At 42.3% G+C, this 20,491-nt stretch overlaps 1 protein-coding gene across 4 annotated transcripts in view; it reads right to left on the reverse strand.

Moving 5' to 3' along the window:
* The window catches only part of NIN (ninein), a 93,298-nt gene extending 78,864 nt beyond the window's left edge, over window positions 1-14,434 (reverse strand). For 3 of the 4 annotated variants that reach the window (XM_037503314.2, XM_037503311.2, XM_037503313.2), the window contains exons 1-2: window positions 14,235-14,288; window positions 4,698-4,901 (exon numbers count right to left, since the gene is read on the reverse strand). In XM_037503314.2, coding sequence (XP_037359211.1) covers window positions 4,698-4,880 — 183 coding nt within the window. In that variant the 5' untranslated portion in view covers window positions 4,881-4,901; window positions 14,235-14,288. Of the gene's footprint in view, window positions 1-4,697; window positions 4,902-14,234 lie in introns of all 4 variants that reach the window. The other variant, XM_037503310.2, reaches the window with a different exon arrangement.
* Window positions 14,435-20,491: the final 6,057 nt, after the last annotated feature.

Below are 20,491 nucleotides of genomic sequence, written 5' to 3' on the forward strand. Positions count from 1 at the left end.
GGGACACACAGGGAGCTATAGAACATGATGGTTAACTGTGTGCCTGGTTCTCTGATAAACCTCTGATACAATCCAAGTCTTATAAGGAACATATTATTATAAAGAACTCATAAGGAGTGTATTTTTTCCATTACATGGATAAAGAAACTGAGATTCTGGTATTAAAATAACATGCCCATAGTACTTGAATCCAGGCCTCACTTCTAGGACTGTGGTCCAAAGCATACTGACTCATTGTGGTGGTGATGGGGGGCTTGAAGAGAATGGAGAACGAGGGTCACTTTAGCGTGTTTGGAGAAGAAGGAAGCCATAGAAACATGCATTGAAATTTAGGGGCTGGGAAATCTGGGCTCTCATCCTTATACTGTTTCAAGTGATTTCTCTGACCCTGGACAAATCATTGTTCTTTTCCAAGTTGTGGTTCCAGCTTCTCTGTCATACAGATGAACACTGAAATCTAAAATCAGTAATAGATACTGAAGAAAATTTAAGTCTCCTCAGCACTGACAAGAAGCTACTCATGAAAATATCAGTGGGATAATACAGAAATCTAGTGAACATTCTTAACCATATTTTCTCTGGTTAAAGAGGTATATAAAGTAGTTACAAATAAACAGTCACTTAGCACTTATTCCCAACTCTTATTGAGAGTAAAAGGCCTTTCTAATCGCTTACCCTCTGCCCTTGCTTTTTCTCAGACTAAATATTTCTGAGATATTTGATACAGTAAAAAAAACAAAGTTAAATTTGCAATGAGTTTGGAAAGCAAGTGTTAATATAAAATAGAAGCAAGTCTTATAGTCTTTTAATCAGAAGATCTTCTTGTCTGTAAATGGGAATCATAGAGCATTAGGGGTTTGATTTAACCCCAAATGAAACTATTGTAAAAGAAGAGAGTGATATTTTACAGAGTCAAAAGATCAACAGAAATATCAGAAAATACCCCTTACCATTTCAGGCTCAATTCTGGTGACTAAACAAGGAAGAAACAGCAAAAGTTCAGATGTTTTAGAGATGCAATGAACAATGAGAAATGTTCCCTCCCATGCATTCCTATCAAAAGCCTCAGATCAATACTATAAAAGAGGAATAGGATCACAAGGTAGTTAAAAATAGGCACTATTTGATGATCAAGCATAATTTTGCACACAAAGAACAAGTCCAAAATATCACCACTATAAAGTACTCCTGTATTTCTGACTGACTTTCAAAACGTCTAAAATATGTATAAAAATATACAACCATAAAAAGCTTTATGAACTGGAAACAAACAAGAGAACCTGCCAAATGAAGTTAACCCTGATGCTTATAAACGAGTCCCAAACACCTGAAAATGAAAGTAGACAAGCTGAGCTGAAACCACTATTTATACAGCTATCAAATATAATACCAGAATTCCAAAGTGCCTTTGATGACCAAAGGCCAGATACCTATGGGCTCTGGAAACAAGCAGTGAGTTCTGCCTCCCTATGTCTTGTTCTGATTATAGAGAATGTCAAGGACTGGAGGTAACTCAGTATCTAGATTCATATTAAAGAATATAGCAAGGAAATTCTTCAAAATCTCAGAGGGCTGTTTTGTCACAAAGTATAGTCCACAAGAAAAGGAAAATGCATTTTTAAAACTGTCTAATAAAGGCCTCAAGAAAGTCAAATTATCATCTTTGTGAGCTGAATTCTAATGAGAGAGAGGCACAGGGAAACACTTCATTTAAAAGACATACCCACACAAAACCAACCAGGTAGCACCTACGACCTGATTGTAGTATTGCTTCCAGTACTATTCATCTTCCAGGCACATCACCCAATCAGAATATAAGTTTTTCAGAATCTCAAGAAATCCCTTGTCTTGGGGTCTCACCCACCTGACAGGTACTTCACTGTTGGCAAAAGATATGAATGGAGTTATTTTCATAGCCTAGTAGGAAACATATACCAGCAATGTACTTTCTTCTTCAAGTCAGTGATCCACCATTTTCAGGCATTTCAAACACCTCTATAGTGACCAACATTGCTCAAGGCAATATGACTTCAAGTTATACAGCAAATCAGACAGATGAATTGAAACATTACTTTGAAGGGAGGCAAGAGGGAAGACTGGCGAGCATCCCATGAAAGTTACTTTCCTTGACAATTGTTACAAGAAACAATGGGCTTAAAAAAAGTTATTGAAAATGGAAAGAAAAAATTTAAAAGAAAAAATACATAACATCCACATTCTTGGGTGAGGGGGACTATGCTTTCGTTTTCTAGAAAAAAATGATTAATTCAGCCCAATTCAATGTACTCTGAAGTTGTGTTTTATTTAAAAAGTAAATCCTTAATATTTAAAACATTAAAAACATAGTCATTTAGGAAGCTGATAGATATTAATGTATCCAGAAGCAAATTTAAAGGAAAACTTTACAATAAATATAAAAAGTTGCACCCATATCACAAGGCTAGCAAACTAGCACACAGGCAAGACACACAATATGTATTTGTTGAATGCATGAATGAATGAACGAATGAATGAAGAGATGAATATATTTAGGTTTGTCATGGTACTATTTCTTCTGTTTTATTAAACCAAACTGCTAACCTTATTAATTTTTCCATCAATACCATTTAAAGAGAAAAAAGATGACTAGCATTAACAACAAATTATAATTTACAACATAAGATCTCTATTCCATCTATTAAGAAGGTGACAGCATTTAAGAGTTCCCCGGTGGCATCTAAGGAAATTCTTCTTATAATTTAAAATTACAGACCATCTAAAGTATCTTAATAGCATATGGCTAAGTTTATGCGATCATCTGAGGAGAATAATTCAGATTCATAAAAAATGCAAATTTAACAGTAGTACATTAACTCATGCCAACCCCACGCTCACGACAATCACCAGGGACCTCCCTCATGAAATCAATATGCATACATCTATTTAACTTTTATCACTGGCTCACTAAGTAAATATCACACTATAGACCACTTAGGTATTCATTATTCACAGGCAAATAGCAAATGTATAAAGCTGGTGGTAGTGTCAAGTCATTAACAAATCAATCGATAACTGTTCCCTTGTTTCAGTCTAGCAAATAAGGGCAAAGATGTGCAACATCTGGTGAGCAAACTGTTAACCTGCTGCCAAGGTGCAATCTGTTTACAGCCGAGGGTTTCATATTTACGCTGACTCTGAGACAACCTCTCAAGGAAACCCGAAGTTGTACTATGTCTTCTCAGGCTTTAATAAGATTTAAAACAGATCCTCACTTTGATACTATTCGTCAGACACCAAAAGGCTGAGATCAACCAGGACTATAATGGGATGCACTCCTTGTTGGGTTCCCTGGAGTTTCAGATCGAGGCAAAAGCAAAAAACTTTTGACAGCATTTATAAGATGAAGAGCAAAGCAAATAGGTTAATCCTCAAAGCTCCGATCTCTGCTGCTTTCAAAGCAAGATTTTTAGCATGATTTTTAGGGAACACATGTATTCACAAGCAGCTAATCCCCCAAAGTGACCAAGCATGGTTCCAGTTTTGCAAAAGACTCGCATTCTTCCCTTCCTAAGCCCTGTTAAAGGCCACATTTGTGACACTACACCCCTGAGAATGTCAGCGTCTGTGCATTAATGTCAAGTTGATTGCTAGTCCTCTCTGTCTTGTGTCACAGAGAGCTGATACATCATACTGTGTCTGAGGTCACTTACCAACTTGTCAGCTAGGAGACAGTGAAAATGAAATGAAGTAAAGGAAGTTCAGGCACTGGAAAGAAATTGAGCTTCATGACTGCTTCCTCAATTTACATCCCATAATACAAACCACTGTGCGACATGTCAGCAGTGATAGCAATGGAGCTCAAAAACGTATTGCCCATCACTTTCCCTTTCTCTAAAAATAACAGCAAGACTCAACCCAGAGTTATTTAAATAATGCTCTTAATTATAATTATGAGAATTGACAGCAATCTCAGTTTGTGAAAGATCAAACATCCTTCCCATTAACAGCAAGAGGGAAAAAAAGGACTCTCTCTTTACCTCTTACTCATTTCTGTGATGTGATCTATGGGGAAACATGACTATTTGTTGTTAAGCATTGAAGTTAACATCCGCACACATGCATACCCCTGCTGGAAGCAAGTCGTGCTGGGTTTTAAATGAACCTGCACTGTATTTACTTATCCTCCTGTCTTCTTCCCTGGGTGAAGGTTTAATTAATACTTCACCCCAGAAACAATCCACACACACACACACACACTCACACACACACAAAACAGCTTTATTGTGAATGTATAATAGCAATCTGTTCTTCCTGTGGATGGCAGTTTTCTTACTGCATTTCCCTTCTGCTGGGTGGAAATCTCAGTCCCTTGCCTACTGTACCCACGATGAACGGAGAGTCCATATAATGATCCACAAAGAACAAGAGCCAGAAAACACCCTCCTGTTACCTTTTACTCTCTTCTTCTAAGAGACTTAATATACCTCTTCATTCCAGAACACAAGTCTAGCAGACCCTCATCACCTGAGCACACTGCAGCGTTAATACCAAGCCCACTAGGTTGCCCCCCGCCCCCCCCCCCCCATTTATCAGGTTAAGGGTTAAGGGCACACACAGCCAGGATGTTAGAAACAAGTTGCAACTCCTGTGGCTTGCCCCTCCCCCAGCCCGCTAGAAACCGCACCCACTTCCCACAGTCTGCTCTTCCCCAGCCTTACCCTGCCCAAAAGGTTGTCCTGAAGCAATGTTTCTTGCAGAACTGGGGCCACCTCCTCCAAGCTCAACATGTGGCAAAGGTCGGTGAGTTCCTCCTGTCCCAGGGACCCGGTTCCCGTTGTGTCAAAACTGTCAAACAGCTCCTTGAGTCGGGCCTCATGCTGGTCCTGCTCCACCTCATCCATCCCATAGCCCACAGCGCTCACCTGTGCAGGACAGAGACAAGGACAGGTTGTGACAGCCTCTCGGGTCCTACCCCATCCCTGCCAGTCTCCTGGGGATGCTGTGTGTGTTCTGGTTCCCTTGAGATGGTGGATTGAAGACGAACAGGAGAAGTAACAGTGCCCCCCACCTCCCTCCCTCCAGCAAGAGCCCCAATCTCTCCAGGACCCAGGGATGGCCAATGGAACCCCCATATGCACTCACAGGGGCACATTCACAAGGTCAGTTCACATCAGCGCAGTGTTACCAGAATGAGGACATTCTCTCTGGTGAAGACAAAGGCACTTGCCTCTCTTGCCTGGCCTTTGGGTGGGCAGCCAGTCTGGAAAATTCCAGATTCATCTGGCCCAGATTTACAGAAGGTGAAAGTGCTCCTGATATTTAGTCCTTTCATCGAACTGTTACTGCCAATACAATACAGTTGCTAGAGTGCCAGACCTGCCCAGATGTTGCAACCTGCAGGCCTGGCTGAGCTGCTTAACTTCTTTTCCTTCACTCTAGATGCACCCCCCTACACACACACCATGATAGACAAGAGGGCGACAGCAAGAGGCATGATGAACATACCTGACATACAACCAACTTCCTGTTTATAAGCATTACCAAGTGCTTTTTACACCGCAGCTCAATTAATTTCATTAGCGTATTTACATACAACAGGTGTGACAGGAGGAGTATTCCCTGAAGCTCAAGTTAGTCCCAGGTAGTTCTAGGTAACACTTAGTTGCCTAGATATAGGGGAAACATAACTCCAACCTTTCAGGCAGTGAGACCTTACAAATCATACAGATTACAGGGAACTTCCACTATTTGGACCATCTCACCCCCTTACACCTTGTCACTCAGTCTTCCATCTCTCTGTCTCACCTAGGCACAGCTCTCCCAATTGTCACCCTCCATGCGATCAGTAAAAATGTGGAGTCATCAGTAACTCAATCATTTCTGCTTAAAATAAACATAAAATTCTAGGTACCTCATTTGAGAATCAAATTTGCTTTTTTCCCCTTGCTCACACAATAAATCACTTTTCATGTGTCAGGACTTCCAATGAAAGCCAAAAACTGTGCCACTGAAATGAGCTTTACCGTGATGCAATGGAGGCCAAACACAATATATACCCTTGAGAGGGTGACCTCAGCCTTCTGCAAGTCCCTTGACTACAGAAATCAGCACTTAAAAAAATTAAACATTTCTCTTGCCAATATAATTATATGATAAATACAACATAAAATCTACCTTGTTAGCCAATTTTTAAGTGTGCAGAACAGAACTGCTCACTATCCGTGCATTGTTGTCAAGCAGATCTCTAGATGTTTTTCATCTTGCACAGCTGAAACTCTATACCCACTGCACAGCAACTCCCCACTTGCCCCTCCCACCAGCTCCTGGCAACCACTATTCTACTTTTAAAAACAGCACCTTTTAGGTAAACCAAATTCTTTGGGGTCAGAAAACTGACGCAGAGGTGATGTTCATAGAGCAGACTGTGATAACGCGGTAAGCATGCAAGTTAAGATGGTGAACGCAGCCAGAACTGAAAATGAGAGTCTTCCACAGCAAATCAGTGTCACTCCAGGCTGTGTACCTTTCTTTCCAGAGACAAGTATCCAAAATATGACAAGCTAACACAGAGCCACGATCACTCCAAGGAGTTCAGAACAACCAGGAGGACTCAGAAGATGGATTCAAACAACCTGACGATATAGCTGGATTTTTACTTGGGTCAATCCTGAAAGCAACTGGCACCATTTTGGTTCAAGCTCCTGGTCTTTGAAGGTCTCATCTCCTAATTATCAGTTTTTCTATTACTAAGGTGCTATTGACTCTGGCTGCCTTCCCAGACTTGATCTGTTGGGTTAACTAATCACCATGTAAATGTTTTCAAAATGAGTTGAGAGTGCTACATAAACATCTAAGCATCAGAAAGGAAACACCAAGGTGTTAAGCAAAAGTTAGAAAATTAGACAAGGCCAAGGTTTGGCTAATGAGATTCATTCAGCGTCCACCCATTAATCATCAACTGAGATGTGCTGAGAATCCCCAAGATGCTGTGGGATTTTGAGGGTTGCCATAGCTCACAGACTCTCTCTCTGAGTTGTACAGTCCCCTGGGCTTCAATTTGGCCAACTTCACAAGAGCCAGACGATTCTGCTTTTGCTTGACTTTATAAACGTTTTTTTAAAACTCAAAAGTGAAACAATTCTGACACTTCCCCTTTTAAAAATTATTTTTAACGGGTGGGAATTTGTCCACCAATAAAAAAGGACCATAAGTAACGTACTGAGCAGTCCTGATCTTACCCACAGCTTTGAATTTGACAACTTGCCATGTTCTGCTCTTTAGGGGGAATCACTGAATTTTCACTAAATCAAACTTCTTTCATTTTAGAACAGCTTTCCTTTTTCATATCTTTATTTCACCTCCCTCCTTCTCAAAAATCTGTGTTTACAAAAAACTTTTTTTTAAAAAGATTTATTTATGCATACAAGAGTTGGGGTGTAGGCCAGAGGTGGGGCAGAGTTGAGAGGGTTCACCAGAGACAGAGTGGGGAGCAGAACAGGTGGATCTACTAAAATACACTGTTGAGGGGAGCAGCAGGTGAGACAGGAGAGGTCTGCTGTGCCAGGTAGGTTAGCTCCCTGGCAGAGGATAGAACTCGTGCTGCAGATAGCTTCACAGTGCTGAGTCTTAACCTCCTGCGCCAACAGGAAGGCCCCTACGAAAACATTCTGTTGACTGAAAGAGGAAAACAGCCCCACTCCTGTGGAACAAATGATCATACAGAAACATCCAAAAGATGTTACATATGGCGACAAGTTGTCAGGACTCTTTTGGCACAGAATGCATTTTTACTGGTTGATGTTATTCCCCAAATGCTCATCAGTAATTTCAAGTGCAAGAATTGTTTTCTCCCCATGCGGCAGAAATTTATTTAAGGACAAGATCCACAACTTCGACCATTTTTATAGATTCCTCCAAATGCACAGTAGAGCTTATAACAGGGACTCAGTAAACTTCAGGAACTGACTTAGTGTATGTAGATTTCTTGAGTGAAAACTTAACTTCAATGAGAACTAGAGAAATAAGCACAGGAGAACTTTGATATACCTACTTCTTTTGCAAAAGCATCTCTACTTCCCCCATTTAACTATTTTTCAAAGACATTTTCAGTCTTCGATATAAACAAGTAGAAGTAGAAAGTCAGCTCCCACTGCCAAACTGGTTAAGGAATTAGTGACTGGCGAATGGATTTCCAAACTTCAGCTGTGTTCTTTTTTTTTGGTCATAGGATGTGACTGGGGGAATAATCTGGACTAAAACACTTTCCCAAAAGTTCCCCTCATTTATACAATGAGACTAATACCCATGTAGTTGTTTTGAAGTTAGTTAAATATGTCAATCAAGACAGGATAATCCCAGAGAAAGCAGATAGAGAGGGGAATTAAGAAAACAAAACAAAAAAGACCTGTTACTTACAAAGGAGTGGTAAACTGTAGAGAGTTAATTCATATAAGTCAATCAGCTATAGATCTGCCTTTAAAGAAACAGAGTTGGAGCTGTGGAATGCCATGATATGAGCAAGAATATACAGAAGACATGTTATATTATATTAATGGTAAAAGCAGCAGGTAATGCTTGGTGTTTCCTCAACTTTAATGGCAGATTATTGATAAATATAATGTCAAACAAAAGCAGAGAGGCTGAAATATAGTTGGAGGTTCAGAAGGATTTTAAAAAGATTTATTTTTGCACAGAAGAACTGAGGTGCAGGCCAGAGGTGCACGGGGAGGGGGTGAGAGGATTGACCAGAGACAGAGTGGGGGAGTAGAATAGGCGGATGCACTGAAATACACTGCTGAGGGGAGCAGCAGGGGAATCAGGAGAGGTCTGCTGTGCCATGTGTGGGTCAGCTCCCTGGCTGGGTCAGGCCCGCTCAGATAGTGCTGACACTTAACCTCTAGGCCACCAGGGATGCCCAGAATTCTTTTTTTTTTTTTCCACTTCTAAGCATTTACTATAAGTCTTGCCTATGTTGAGACAAGAGGTAGAAATCGGGCTTGACAAAATTAAGTAACTTGTCAAAGGATACAGTGCTAATGAGTGTGGAATGAAGATCTGAGTTCTGGTCTAACTCTAAATTGTATACTGTCTCTCAATACTATCCATGCACACAGAATATATAAATGTGATCACTGAGACATCACTGGCAAATCACTTACCTCCACCTTTCTGTGTTAACCAGCTGGACAGTACCAAGTCCAGAAACCACCATGGAACATCAGATGGCCAGAAATCTTCCAAATAGGAATGGGGGTGGGGTGGGGCTCCTTCCTCCCTAGATCCATTTATTAGAGATATACACATGGAATGAGTGTTCTCTTTTTCCTAAGGTAACTTTGGGATTTAGGGCAAGAAAGAAGTTATTTTTTTATATAAAAATGATCATGAAGAGTTCCACATTTTCAATAAGAGTTTAGGAGCTCATAATTGTTAAATAACTACCCCCCCTCCCAAATACTTAAATATGTTCAATCTGTGCAATTCAATGCTTTCAGAGCATTGTTATCTGTCCCCTACAATCCTACTCAAGGGTAATAAAAACCAATAACATGAAAAGTGAAGCTCAAATATTGTAACTTAAATGAAAGCAGAAGATGCAGATAAAATGATTCTATGAATCAGAAAGAAGAGAATCAGATTGAAACATGAACATGAACACCATCATCATCTTGTCCCCACATCTTGTCCCCACATTGACACACATACTGTGTGTCAGTATCTGTACTCAGCTCATTATGACTTCTTCTATTGCCAAGGAAAAATTTTCTAAAGATAAAACTCCCATATTTACTTTTCTCTAGGATTGCATCCCAACTTTATTAAAATCTACTTTTAATTTTCCACCTCTTATTTCTTAGCTCCCTCAAAAACTTCTTTAAAACTCTTTGTCATGTATCCCATCTCAAACTGCCTTCCTACAGCTCTCCTCTATCACTGCTTTCTCTCTATTATACTTTCCTCAAGAATGTATAATGCCCTCTACTTTTGAGTTTTGCTGCCAAAATCATTCATAGCAGCAAGGTTTCAAACACTCCATCTCCAAAACTCTTATGTTGCCTAACAAAGGTCATTGGTGACTACACTATCAAATTCAATGTATACTCTCCCTATCTTTCTAGAATTGAGGAGTTCTCTATTGCATGTGATGCCATTGGCCACTCATTCTCCTTGAAACTCATTTTTTACTCCATTCTTTCATTTCCCTGACTGCTACTTGTCAGTATAATTTGCTGACTCAACTCCTCTGCCTCTGACAACCCTTATAAGTTGATACTTTCTGTACTTCTGCCATCCTAGCCTACAGTGTTAGTGATCCACTGAATTCCCTTTGCAATTTTAATACACACTCCCAATAACCTGCTCCTGCGTGACAGAGGACTGCCCCAGGGTGCTGGAGTAAAAGTTGAGTTTTGAGTGATAAGTCCTCCTTTGAATTGCAAAGAACAATTCCAGTTTTATAAACTCTGCCACATACTTAGGTCTCTCTTCACAACTGACTTTTCAATTAAATTGTCAGAAGCCTGTATAGTTCTTTTGGAAAAAAAGGATCAGTGTGGGCAATGTTTGGGAATTCTAGTTAAGGATGGTTAAATAAGAGGCAGATGTACAGATGCATTAATCAAAACATTTACCACCCAGTAACCACCCATAATAAGAACTATTTGAAGCATTTTCCTTCCAAATAATTCAAAATGAGACTGCCAAAATGTGCAGCCTCTGACAGCGATGTCCATTACTGATCTGTGTTGTGCACCACTCAGCAACCTGGCTGATGAAATCAAGTGCCAACTGGGACTGGAAAAGACAGAGGTGGAGGTGCAGCTGGAATAATGAAGTCCCCGATGTAAGGCCAGCATGAATAGGATACATGTACTTAGGAACTTTCTAGCATCCAATATATAGAAAGGAGCTTGTAAGAATGACGTCCTAGTCAAAGGGTAGGTCTATTCTGGGCCAGAGGGAGTGAAAAGGGGACAACGTCTGGCAGGGAAAACCAAATAATAAATGAGCACAACGCCACAGCCCCAAGCTCAGGCCTTTTATTTTCCCTCCAGATGGTCCAGCAGCTGAACAGCTACACGGAATGTCTGGATGCCCCTCTTGGCTCAGTCATTTTCCCTGGGTATCATAACAGATGAATTTGGATCTATGTTCAGACAGAGCTGTTGGGGATCTGCAGACCAGGCAATGACCACCAAGTGGCTAATTTCATTACTTTATTATAAATAAAGTGATGAACATGGATGGGTAAACTCTGCTTTGGCAAAGCTTTTCATTCATGCCTTTAGATTTCATGATTTAGCAAATCAGAGCCTCATAATGCCAATGATCAAATTAAAATGTTTCTTTTTTCCTGCAAATGTGTTAATTTGTTGCAAAGATTTAGAGGTTTGCCATTTTGGACTAATTTGAGTATAAAACAAAAGAGTCACAAGAATAAATTCAAAGTTAGCAAAAGCTTAATAGAAAAAGCAATTTTCCCCACTTACATGTCTATATAGAATACGTCTGCCAAAAGCTGCTGCTCAGCAAACTGACACTGTCAGATAGTCTCCTCTCTGCTCAGGTAGCACCTCACTTCCAGTTAGATACCAAATGCACAAGAGTACCAACAAGAACAAAACCATGACATAAAAATACAACACAAATACAACACAAAAGCTTAAATACCACTGCTTAGGGACATAATCACGTTAAAGAAATTTGAATGAAAATAACAACCTTTGCTTAACTACACTACAAAACTTAACCAAGCATATCCTACTAGCATTTATTCAAAATATAAATAAGCTTTAGTATTTTACTATCCTGAATGATGTAGCAAACCCAAGCTTTTGTTAAACCTAATAGCTAGGTGGATTGCCCAATCAAGTAGTCAACTCGGGGTGGCTGGGGGAACAAAATCATTAGCTTCACACATTGTGGATTCAATAACCTCTAATCAAGCTACTAAGTAAAATTACAGAAACAGAAAACAGAACTGCATCATTGTTACTTTCTTAAAAGAAACCGCTTATAATAGCATTCACTTCCTGAGCCATAGTCCTTACTCAAATTAATTTAGAATGCCTACAGCTATGAGTAGAGTTCCCTGGGGCAAAAGTGAAGAGCTTCACTTCTCACATGTATAAATAATATTTCCCCAACTTTGTTTTTTAAATGCACATTAGAATACTATATAATTTTCCATCTAAAAGCTTGAATAAATGAATGGTTACTATAAATTGCAAAAATGAAGCATCCTAATTTCAAAGTTGTTCACTTGCATAATTCCATAGTCTTTTAAAATTTTTATTTTATTTGTAAATAGGATATAAATATCTTTTTGCAAGCTTCAGTAAGTCTCTCTGTAAGCTCCTGTCCAACAGATGTAAGTTCAATAACCAGAATTCAAACCACATAATTTATTGTCTTACAAATGAATTGGCATCTATAAAAATAAACCTCCCAAAAAGGCTTTAGGCTGTTTGAAGTCCTCTAAAATGCTCTGGCTAGGTTTGCCAATCCTTTATCAATGTAAGAAAAGTGAAATGCATTTTCATTATCAACATTAGATGAAAGCATCAGTATTGGTGAAATAAAAAAAAAAGACTGGTGAAATGTTAGTTTAGAAGGTTATTTGCAGTGACATTTAAAACAATTTATTTGAACAACATTTGAGTTGTGATAAGAATATTGCCTATTAAATAAAGATGGGCTTTTCAGAATTCATCAGAACCCTATTCTCCACCTCTGTGACAGTTAACATCTTTCTATATTAAGGGTCATTACATATCTAAAATGAAAAAAGAACAGAAAAGAGAAACCCATGCCATTTTGAGCAAGTGCCTATTAAAATGACTGATCCTTGACATTTTAACACAAAGACCATGCCTATGATGGCTTTCTTTTCATTGCCCCCTGTAAAGTCTTTTCCTGACTTGGCATTATCTTTGCTAATGTTCAACCTATTTAGACATCCCTGAGTTCCACCCTTTATCTATTCTGTGGTCCAGAATGCTTTCATCTAAACAATCTCCAGAGAACAGTTGAAAATAAACAAATCTACAAACAAACTCCCTAGCAGTTCACTTCAGCTCCCTAAGGACACTCACAACAGATGAAGAGACCACAACAAACTGGCTTTTCAGTCAGCCTGCAATGTTACTTTTACACACAGTCTGGGAATTTTCACAGTCCCTTTCAACACCAGAACAAGATCCACCAATATTTCAGGTCAGCCACCAATATGCTAAGCACTAAAGACTCAAGATAAAATTAAGCTGACACAGAAAAAATACATTTCCTTGCAGATTGTCAAGTCACAGGAAACAAGCAAACAGATGTAAATTTATGTCACCATATTTAAGTGAACCCAAATGAGAACTTTTCCATGGTCTCGAGAGCTTAGCTTAAGTGTCCCAAAGGACCTAATCAGGATTTTAATTCTAAAAAGCTATCATATTAGTCGCAAAAGACAACTAACTGTACTGTTTTGTTTTCATAAATTCAAGAGTTAAGTTGTATAGAAAGTCCATCTCAGGAATTTAACAGGGGATCTGTGTCAGTTAAGTAAAGAAAGCAGAACTCACACCTTAGTTATCTAGAAACAAGATACACAGTAGAACAATCTTTCCAGTTCCCATTTTATTTGCACCTTAACCTGGGTTTGTCTAAGGCTAGGAAAACTCTTCCTATCTGGCAAATTCACAGAAAGAGCTTCATCAGTAAACTGCTTCAATCAGCTTTGCCCTTTTGTCAGGACCGGTTTGGTAGCTGAGAAGCCCTGTCCCTGGAACCTGAAAGCTCCTCCTGCAGCACCCACATGTCAGTGTCATTTTCTATTTCCTACCTAAGTGCACTGTCTAAGTCATTGAGGCCACACACTTTTAACACCCCTCCCCCAATTTTAAGGGCTCCAAACAGCTCTCCCCAACTCAAACAGCCTAGATGAACGAGCTTTCCCAGAGAGATTTCTCGTAAGTCTCCCAATCACAAGCCTGCCTGGGTGGCAATAGGCAAAGGAAATGCCACCCCTCGTGTGCGTTCTGGGACTCAAGTTCACTCCTGGACCAGCAGACAGCAGCGGCTCTAGGCGAGAGGCTGCGGGCTGGGACCACGCGAGTGGCAAAGGTCCCCAGAACAGGCTCCGTGCCACCCAGGTCCCGGGCAATCTGCGTCCCTGATCCTCCTGCCCATCGCCACCCCCAGAAACCTCAGACACCCCATTGTGTCACCCAGCAGCACGCGCTGCGGTGCCCGCGGACCTCGCCTACCTTCTGTCGGCCTCTCCGTCGCGCCCGCACCGCCGGCCGCCTGCGCCCAGCGCTCTGCAAAGCCAAGGGGGACGCTTTGTTAAGGCTCAAGCAACGGGACAATACTTGGCAGCCGGCGCCGGGGTTCCGGGCGGCCGTCCTCCAGAAGGACGCGAACAGAGACCCGCGCGATCGTCATTTCCATATGCAAGGGGCCAGCTCTTACAAAAGCGCGGCTCTTGGGGGCAGCAGGCTGCCGCGCGCCCTCCCCGCCCGCGCCGGCCCGCCCCCGGCAGCGCAGCCCGCGCCCGCAGGGCCCGCCCCTCCTCTCGCCTCCGAAGCCGCCCCCTCCCCGCCTGCTCCCCGGGAGCGCCCCGGCCGGAGCCGGCTGCCCGGCTGCCCCGCCACCGGCTTTCCAGCAGCCGCCCCCAGCGCCCAGCTCAGGGGGACAGCTCCCGCCCTGGCCAAAAGCCCCGAAAAGCAGAGCCCACAGTCCCGGCGCTGGGTGCGCAAAGGACCTCGCCGACGGCGCGGGGGCAGCGCGAGGCCTCCCTGCACCCCCAGGCCGCCGGGCTGGGGTCGCCCGGAGCAGACTCCCCGCTCACCGCGTCCCGGGGCTCACGCGCCCGGCGCCGCCGAGGAGACCATGACCGTGCGCGCGCTCAGGGATCGCAGGCAGCCGCAGCAGGACGGCCGCGCCTAGCGCGCTCTCTCCCCGCTCCGCCGCCGCCACCCGGAGCTTTGGACGCCGGGGAGGAAGGCCGGGCCCGCGCGGGGAGGAGGAGCCAGGACGACGCCGGCCGGGGCGCGGCTCCTCCTCCTCCACGGCCCGCGCGGCTGGGGCTGCCTGGGGAGGAGCGCCGAGAGCCGCCCGGGTCCGCAAGGGGTCGGTCCCCACACTCCCACCCTCTGCTGGGACTGCGCCCTGTGCCGTGGGGACTGCTCGGGTTGCCGCAGCGCAGAGGCACCCGGTCCCGGCTTGGCTGCTGCGTGACACTGGGGCGGTCGCCACGGAGATTTGAACCTCGAAATCCCAGGGCTCAAGAGCTTGCAGGTGGAGGCCAGCGCTCCGAGGTCGCCGCCGGGCAGGAGCTGATGCTTCCCCCCTGCAAGCCCTGGCTCGCTTTCCTTCCTTTCCTTCTTAATGCGCCCCCACACTCCCAGGATACTCGGCCGGCCTCTTCTCGATGTGGTGGAAAGGCCATCGCCTCCAGCCAGAGGGACCTTAAGTTGAGGATTCCGGTGCCTCACTTGCTCCCCCCGTGGCCCTGGAACTCTCAACCCTCGAGCGCCTAATAGCTGTCATTTGAAAGAGGGCTCTGGAAGGCGCAGCACTCTAGGCTTGACTCGGAACCCCCTGGAGCCAGGATGACTCTCCCGCCAGGTTTAGATTGACTTCCACGCCTGTCCACCATATCCTCATAGGCTTGCACCCCTATCCTGCCTCCTGTGGATACGTCCAACCCTTGGCCACTGGCCACACGAACAGAAACTACTTGGGGCTGGTAGTTCCTGGACAAAAGATTGCTCAGTATTTACCACCACCTTCACTTTCCCCTACTCCACAGGCTCCCCCAAAGTCTTAGCTTTCTCATTCTCCCACCCTTGCACTTTTCATCTGGATGCAAATGGGATCCCTATTCCAGGTCCGAAAGCTACTCCTAGGGCTCTCTCTTTGGGCTGCAGGGTTAAATGTGTTGTTGCTCTATTATAATGCATAAGTATCATTGTTTCAGCAAGAAACTGAGAACACTCTCTTAATACCAAGAGAACAGGGATAGACAGGACAAAAAAAAAAAACAAAAAAAAACTAGCTTTTACTGAAAATCCAGTGTGTGGGGAAACTCAACAGGAATTATTTTACCAAACTCTCACATCACCTTTGTAAAAGAGGAAACTGGACATCACAGAAGTTAAGGAGTTTGCTCAGGATCACACAACCAGTACCTGGCAGAGCTAGAATTTAAAAGCGTTTCACATATGTGACAAACTTACACAAAATGAAATACACACAAATGAGTGCATGTAAAATTGGTGACATTTAAATAAGATCCCAGGATTCTCTTAATGTCAGTTTCCTGGTTGTGATACTATAATGCGGGAGTGCAAAATGTTACCATTTGGGGAAAATTGGGTAACAGGTCTGCAAGGGAACTCTTTGTATGAAATTAACGTGAATCTACAGCTATTTCAAAATGAAAGGTTTTTTTTCCTTCAAGCAAATCAGTCTAATTTTAGAATTTCAAGCTCTCTTCTTTCAAGCAGTGTGACTAGCGAATAAGAAAAAAGAGAGGTTCATGTCCTCTCCTTAGTTAACATTTGTGGGTGAGCACATACACATGGTTGTTCAGTCCACTAGGAAGTATACAGCACACACACACAGTTTAAGTGACCAGTTAACTTGTTGCCAGCATAGTTGCACAAGTGCAATTTTATAAATAAGAGAATAATATTCACTGGGAACTGAAACAGCCAACAGCCTTAGAAGGAAACAATGAAAAGATGTTTTCCCTATTCCACCTAATCTTTGTCATGGGGGCATCACCTTACTAGTTATCTCCCCAGGTATTTCTTTTTCTCCCAAAAGAGTCCTTAAGGAGGGGGGCTGCTCCTGCTCATTAGTTGAAAACAGTGATTTCTGGGAACCATGGATGTTGGAGGCAGCATTCATTCTCCAAGGAGGAAGACCAGAATTGCTGGGGTTGTGTAATTTAAAAGACACAAATTGGAGCCTCCCTGGTGGCGCAGCAGTTGAGCGCTGGGTTGCAAAGCTGCCCGCAGCCTCTGCAGCGCCGGTTCAATCCCCAGCCGCCGGGTGAGGGTCCCATATGGCGCGCAGACCTCTCCTGCCGCCCGCTGCTTCCCTCAGCAGTGTACTTCGCCGGTCTGCCTGTTCTGTTTCCCGCTCTGGCTCTGATGAATTCTCTCACCCTCCCACGCTTCTGACTGTACCCAGTGCTTGTATAAATAAATAAATGAATCTTAAAAAAATAAATAAATAAATAAAAGACACAAATTCATTTCTGGGGAAGAATGAATGCTGGGATTAGGAACTGAAGCTTACATACTACTTCTAACCTCAAGACAATAGAGGGGAAAGTGTGGAGAACAATTGTAGCTGTGCAAGAACAATTCTACCAAAGCAGATAATTTAATACAACCTGCTTGCAAATTAGGTTGTACAGGGTGAAAGTTTAGTCTTAGTCCAGACTAGTCACTGGTAGAAAGCAGGGCTTTACCATAAACCTATCACTTAAGTTTTTTCTCTGATAAACAAAAATGAAGATAACTGCAGAAATAGTATCCAAGCTCTAATTCTACATTATGAACAAACACATAAAAAAAAGGGAAAAGAAATGTACATGTTTACCCAGTGTTAATATGTTTTACAAACCACACTTCACTCTTATCTGTTGTGGTTTATCTGCCTCTGATATTACTTCTCTCTTTGCTAAAAGAGCCTTGTTCAGGGACCCAGCATCCCTAGTATACTTGTAGATGACATCTTAGAATGACTATTTGCTATATTTTTCAGTACTGGACTGGTTTCTCAGAAGGTTAAAAGCTCTAAAATGTAACTAAAGGATAATTCAGAGAAGGAAGTTATTCTTTGTTTCTTCCTGAAGTAACTCAGTAATATAAATTTAGTCAAGACAACAGATTTTTTTTTTTAATAGAGAGAGGTGGGGACAGAGAAAATTCAGACTTTGTAAATGTCTGGGATCTGCAATTACCTTCTTTTCTGATAAAAGAAAGAGTCTAACTTTAACCAAACTCAATTTACCCTCCCCCAATGTCACGGTTGGGTAAAAGTTATTTCTCATTTATAGAATAGCCAAAAACTCTCCTGTCACTCTTGCAGTAAACTTTAACTCCTTTTATATTTCTTTAGTAAATCTTGTTCTTATTTCTCTGACCACTTGAACTAATCAGAAGAGTTTTCAGGTGAGTTGTAGAGTGGTATCAAGGAGGGCCAACGATTAAGACAGTTTATCACGCAACGTGTCCAATCTGGGACTGGGTATGAGGGACATCATTGTCTCCCCTAACACCTAAGGAAATGGATGGTGATAGGAAAAAAGGAGAGAGGGGCCCCAGATATTCACATCAAATACTAAGTGTTTCAGTGACAAAATATTGGTGAAAACCCAGGAAGATACTCGGAAAGGAGGAGAAAAATGCACAAAAAATTACACTCTTGCTTCTGAAGGAATTAGGAATTTAGGATTCCTAAATATGAAATATATAAAAGAAGAAATGGATTTGGCATAATTTAGTTTTTAAAAAAGTAAGCATTGAGCATCTACTCTATACTTAGTACTGCCCTAGAGTAAATGAGATATTCAAAGGAGACATCAATCTTGGTTCTTGTCATTATCCCCTGGGGAAGCAAAAGATAGGCACTTATGAGAGTAAGAGAAGAATAAGGTGGGACTGAATTCTAGTTAGGTTCTCCAGTTGAGGAATACACACACACACATGCACACACACAGAGAGAGAGACAGATAGAGAGAAAAAAAGGTTGAGAAGAGAGTTATGGTTTCCCTAATCCATGCTTTCCATCAGACTGTTCAGCCCTTTGCTTTCATATTAGGTCCTAGATCTCCTTCCTGATGTTCAAAGCCCTAGTTGATCTACGCAAATGTTTGTACCTCAACATCCTCAGCAACCAGTCTGCTTCCACCCTGTTCATCTTGCTACAGCTGATCTTTCTTCCCAGATGATCATTTTGAAGGCATACTTGATGCTGTCGCTGTACACTCTTTTTTAAAAAAAAAAGTTTGTTTATTGTGTAGAAGAACTGGGCTGTAATCCAGAGGTGCAGGGGGTGAGAGGATTCACCAGAGCCAGAGCAGGGAACAGAACAGGCAGACTGATGAAATACACTGCTGAAGGGAGCAGCGGGCGAGACAGGAGAGGTCTGCTGCACCATGTGGGTAGCTCCCTGGCCGGGGATCAAACTCAGGCCTTTGCAGTGATAGCACTGAGACTTAACCCCTAGGCCCCCAGGGAGGCCCACTGTCTGTTCTTTACTTGACCCAGCAGCTGATGCATATCAGGAAGTGGTTATTACCCAGGTGCCTTTTGGATCTCCTGGCTTGAACATCTAGGCTCTTTCCAAATACTTGACACTCAAAATGGTGAAAAGACATTGAATGTGTGTGCATGTGTGTGTGGGTGGGGGAACTGTTGGTCTTCACTTTTGGGACTATCCTTTTTTCATGATATTATACTCTGGAATTGTTCTTACTGTTCTAAATACTTTGAGCGCACAAATTCAAAGGAGAGAAAGTGAATTTCTAGTTTAAGAAGCACTAACATTTCTTCCTCTCATTCTCAAACATCTAGTGAACATGACATGGAATCTTTACCCTTCTTTTCACCAAAAAGACCTTTGAATGGAAAATTATGTGACATTTTCCCCCAAGCATGTTTACTTCAAGTTTCTAGAATTTGATGAACATGGAAAATAAATGGAACCCAGAAATATATGTATTAAATTTATATACATTAAAAACAGTTCTTTCAACAGAAATAAATAGAGCACAAACCACATGTGTGATCCAAGAGTTTCTGGAAGCCACATTTAAAAAGCTAACAGGAAACCAGTAAAATTAATTCTTATAATTTAGTTAACTCAGTATATCCCCAAATAGTATCATTTTGACATATAATCAATATAAAATGGGGCCTCCCTGGTGGTGCAAGGAGTTAAGAAGGCTGATCAGCCAGGGAGCTACCCACATGGCTCAGCAGACCTCTCCTGTCTCACCTGCAGCTCCCCTCAGCAGTGTATTTCAGTAGATCTGCCTGTTCTGTTCCCCACTCTATCTCTGGTGAATCCTCTCACCACCCGTACCTCTGGCCTATACTCCAGCTCTTGTATGCATAGATAAATAAATCTTTAAAAAAAAATAAAATGAAATAGTATATATTTGGTTGTTTTCTTCTAAAAAATTTTAGTATTTTTAAAGATTTATTTAATTATGCATATAAGAACTGGGGTACAGGCCAGAGGTGAAGAGGGTGAGAGGATTTACCAGAGGCAGAGTGGGGAACAGAACAGGCAGACTGACTGAAATACACTGCTGAGGGGAGCAGCGGGCGAGTCAGAAGAGGTCTGCCACGCTATCTGGATTGCTCCCTGGCTGGCCGGGGATCGACTTGTGCTGCAGAGGCTGCAGACAGCTTCATAGTGCAGTGTTTAACCTCTTGCTCCACCAGGGAGGCCCCCAAATATATGCTATTTTAAATGCTTGGAAATGACAATCCTGCAG

This window comes from Talpa occidentalis, unplaced genomic scaffold, assembly GCF_014898055.3.
Source record: "Talpa occidentalis isolate TD23 unplaced genomic scaffold, MPIMG_talOcc4v2.1 talOcc4.11, whole genome shotgun sequence".
In the NCBI taxonomy this organism is placed as follows: domain Eukaryota; kingdom Metazoa; phylum Chordata; class Mammalia; order Eulipotyphla; family Talpidae; genus Talpa; species Talpa occidentalis.